The sequence below is a fragment of the Olea europaea genome, chromosome 7 (genome assembly GCF_002742605.1).
Source record: "Olea europaea var. sylvestris chromosome 7, O_europaea_v1, whole genome shotgun sequence".
NCBI classification, from domain to species: Eukaryota; Viridiplantae; Streptophyta; class Magnoliopsida; order Lamiales; family Oleaceae; genus Olea; species Olea europaea.
Genome location: NC_036243.1, coordinates 2,141,265 through 2,145,639, shown reverse-complemented (window position 1 = coordinate 2,145,639; position 4,375 = coordinate 2,141,265). Strand labels below are relative to the sequence as shown.

The 4,375-nt window shown below is 34.8% G+C and overlaps 1 protein-coding gene across 1 annotated transcript; it reads left to right on the top strand.

Annotated features, from left to right (window-relative positions):
* The first annotated feature begins 498 nt into the window (after positions 1 to 498).
* Positions 499 to 3,433, top strand: LOC111396676 (calmodulin-like protein 3). The gene is made up of 2 exons (XM_023023130.1): positions 499 to 1,293; positions 2,856 to 3,433. Exon 1 carries the CDS (start codon positions 801 to 803, stop codon positions 1,251 to 1,253), a length of 453 nt encoding a protein of 150 aa, XP_022878898.1. The 5' UTR covers positions 499 to 800; the 3' UTR covers positions 1,254 to 1,293; positions 2,856 to 3,433.
* Positions 3,434 to 4,375: the final 942 nt, after the last annotated feature.

Below are 4,375 nucleotides of genomic sequence, written 5' to 3'. Positions count from 1 at the left end.
TGTGATATTTAATTTGAAATTTCTTTAGAAATTGTTATTCATTATAAACGTTAAATAATTTGGAAGGGGAATTGTTATTATCATATATGTGAGATTTGTGAATTTGTGATAGTGATTACCTGCATGTGTTTTTGTAGGATACATAATTTTTCTTAACTTTTCAATAAGTTTGATTATGCCCAACTAATTTCAAATGTCTGCTTCCGCCATTGCACGTGTAGCATATTTTTAAATTTTAAGCCTGTTTTTCAGCTTGTTTCTAAAGAATTGCCCCCCCCCCCCCCCCCCTTTTTTTTTTTTTTTTATAATTTTTTTTTTTTGTTTATTATTAATTTTTGAAGCACCATATTTACAATTAGTCGAATCTTCTTACAAGTTGAGTGTGTAATTTTAACATTTTACTTTGAGGGGGGTATTTAATTTTTTTTTTTAATAAAGCAACCCGACAAATTTTCTATGATTGGATCCTTTTCTCTCTAACCCAAAACTCTCTCTCTCTCTTGATTGTCCCTTTTTCTTCCTTTATTTAGCACCACCGTTTCCAAGTTTCTCTCCAAGTTTTTCTCAAGTTTCTTCAACACAAACCATTCAAATTTTGTTCAAATATCAAACCTTCATTGCCCACAATTTTGTTGAGGATTTTCCTTGCATAGTTGGTTCTTTAGAAGCCACCCCCATCCCACCCACGCACTCCACCTGCAACAACAGAAGATCAAAACAAAAGAACCCTTTTTGTCCTCGTATTCTCCTGTCTTGCCATCCTCATCCTTGGCGGTCCGAATTCTATTCTTCTGCGTAGAATGGAAGTCAGTGAGCTGAAGCGTGTTTTTCAAATGTTCGATAGAAATGGAGATGGCAGGATCACAAAAAAGGAACTGAACGATTCCTTAGAGAACATGGGAATCATTATCCCGGACCCTGAGCTGACTCTGATGATACAAAAAATCGACGTAAATGGAGATGGATGCGTCGACATTGATGAATTTGGTGGACTGTACCAAACCATCATGGAAGAGCGCGATGAGGACGAGGACATGCGAGAGGCATTCAATGTTTTTGATCAAAACGGTGATGGGTTTATCACCGTTGATGAGCTGAAATCGGTCTTGGCGTCACTGGGGCTCAACCAAGGGAGAACCGCAGAGGATTGCAAGAAGATGATAATGAAGGTGGATGTGGATGGCGATGGCATGGTGAATTTTCACGAGTTTAAGCAGATGATGAGAGGGGGTGGATTCGCTGCATTGACTTGATATTATTGGAATTTTATCTACATTAGCATTAATTTCAAAGGTATTTTCGTAAGTCGTAATTTTTTTTTTCTTTCTTCACCCATAATTGATCAGAGATGAAGCGAGAGAGAGAGAGAGAGCGGTGATTACAAATTTAAGCAATTCCATTAAGTTGGATTGGACAATACTGAACAATTTATGCTATCAAGTTCTGTTCAATACTGCATGCTTCATTGTGGATGAAAATGAAGCTTAGGTTAACGAATTGCCATTCTTTGCATAGAAGAAAGTGGGAGGGGTGAGGTTTAGGGAACAAATGATTTGTAATGCATGCGTTCATGTTTTTTTTAAATATTTTTTGGAAATTTGAAAATGGAGAGTTGGATTTTTAGCTCTTTTCCCTTTAAAATTTCATTTTTGTATGACTTATGTGGTGTATCAATATTGTTTTTCATCATTTTTAAAGATTGTTCATTTGTTTGTAACCTCGTGGTGAAGAGTGAGCTTCGTCTATAATTTTTTGTAATGAAATAATAATTGAAGTAAAAATATATCAAGACTACGTTTGACTGGGGCTAAAAATCAAATTTTAATAGATTTTTATAGAAAGGTACTGTTATTTTCATCCACATTTTTTATAAGTACATCTCATTCTAAGTTCATCCTTAATAAAATTTTAAAATTCTTAAAAATTACTATTTACATCCACGTCATATTCCAATTTTGTCCTTATTAAATTCATTCTTTTAAATATTATATAACCATACGAATTTTATATATTCATCCCACTTTAAATACATCCCTATCACTATAGATTCTCCCAATCCCTAAAACTATAAACTCTTAAACCAAATGAATGAAATAAGAACAAGCTGAACTGATTGAACATTAAATGAACATGAAATAAATTCTTTGTCTATTGAAACTCTGAGTTTAGAATGTTTCAAACAACAAAGGCTAAAGAAAGAAAGAAGAAGAAAGTTCGATTAAGCAAGCTGAATTTTACTTTGTTGGCTAAAATTATTCCTCTTTCTTGATTAACTACTGAAATTGCATCAGATTTGATTTTGCATTCTTCGAAATTCAATATAATTCCCGACATAGAAATCATATTTAGGGACACCATCATATTTAGGGACACCATCACCTATAATTATATTCATGTATTTTTTTCTATCTATTAGGATTCTAATTAAGCACAAACGAAAATAAAAACTAATGGATCAATTTAGAGTTATGTATTTTTATTTAATTTTGTTTATGTCTATTTAAGTAAATTTACATAGGATTTAAAATATAACAAAATTTAATTTTTAAAAGTGGATGTATATATAAAAAGTGTGGATAGAAATAACTGTACTCTTTATAGAATTGATTAGAATGTGTAATTGAAAAGTAGATAAAATTTATGGAAATTAATAAAAATTAAATATTGATTTTTGTCTTAAAGTTTTGTTTTGTTTCACACCCTATACACGAGAGGCTATATCGGATCGATCTTGAGCATAGTAAAAACTAAAAAGTAGGCAACGATTAAATTAGAGCGTGCTTAAGTAGTAGTAAGGATCTTCTTGTTTTTATTTGATACTGTTGCGTATTGTCATATTTGGCCAACCTATCTAGGCTAATGGCCCACTCAGGCCGAACCACGTGGCACTTCAGCCGATGCGGTATATATTGTCGAGGTGGGCTATGGCCGAAGCCCTTCAATCCAAGGCGTGCCCTTTCACCTAGGCCTGTGATAGTAACCGAGGTCGACATGCTGAGGCCTATGGCCCGACGCCATGATGCGGAGCTGGTTGAAGTTAGTTGAAGCCCTCAAGTGGAAGTATTGTATGAAATGACCAAAGCCCCGAAGCTGATGCAGGAGCCTCCGAACCACATGAGAACGTCCTCCATGATCACTTTTCCCAAGAGATCGTCTACACAAAGATCTTATTCGAATGATTAATGGAACGTTTGTCATAAGCATAAAGGTCAAGTCTTGTCACTAACATGAAGGCTCTGCACAAGCAATAAATGCGCAGCAAGCTAGCAAGTCAAGCCCCCTGTCTAGGATAAGATATTTGAATAAAAGAGATGAGGCCATGTGCCACCTCATCCAAGGGCCCCCATTTCACATGTATCACTATAAATACTTCCCTTGTATAACATCAAAGGACTAATGTAAAAATCAATACAAAGAACTACACTTTACTCAACTCTCTCTCATTTATTTGTAATACAAAAATCGAGTTTACATATATTTACATGTACATTTACGAATACCGGTTGGTAATTATTGTCAATCGGATCACGAATAACTCGCCGGATTTCGAACGTCACCATCCTGCGTCGTTGGGCTACTCTCACGCCCTTTGAATCGCTTGTTGTAGACCGTCCACGTGTTATAGCGTGTTGGACATTCGCCCACGTGTGTGCGGGTGAGACCGACGTCTGTTGGCAACACTTTTTGGGGTCAACAGATACTATTAGAGAGAAGCTTTTGATTGCACGAGTGAAATTTATAGTAATGGAGTTTGAAGGAATGTAAATAAGAGATTTCTCTGTGGGTTGAGAGTTAACGTGAAAATGGAACAAAATTCATACATCATTTCATATCGACTTGCTCTACGTCATCATGTCATGTGTCATGTATAGTAATTTTTGTGCTAGTTATGCTCTCTGCCGTGAACTCTCTCTCTCCCCAGCATCAACTTTTGTTTAATAAAACTGTGATTTCTATTTTAAATCGTTAACCTTAGAATAGCTCAAATTCTTATAATACATTATTTCCTCAATTTAAGAACGATATATAGTGTTTTAATTAGTTGTCACATTCACCATTAAGCTACGTTTTTTGAATTGCCCATAGAAAAGGTACTTCTTTCCTTGTAAGTATATCTATGTAGTTATCAAGGTTGTCGTCTAAAAAAAAAAAAGGAGAGATTATTTACATCCATCCAATGCACCACCTCACATACTTATTTTATTTATTTTTGTCAAAGACCCGACAAATGAATTATTCATGGATGACGACGAGAGCTAGACTATAAAGGACTTCATCTACTTGAGTTGTCAATTAAACAATAGTGTGTATAAGGTTAAGAAATTCTCGTAACTTGATGAATGATGGAATGGCAATAGATTGTTGCAAAATTGAA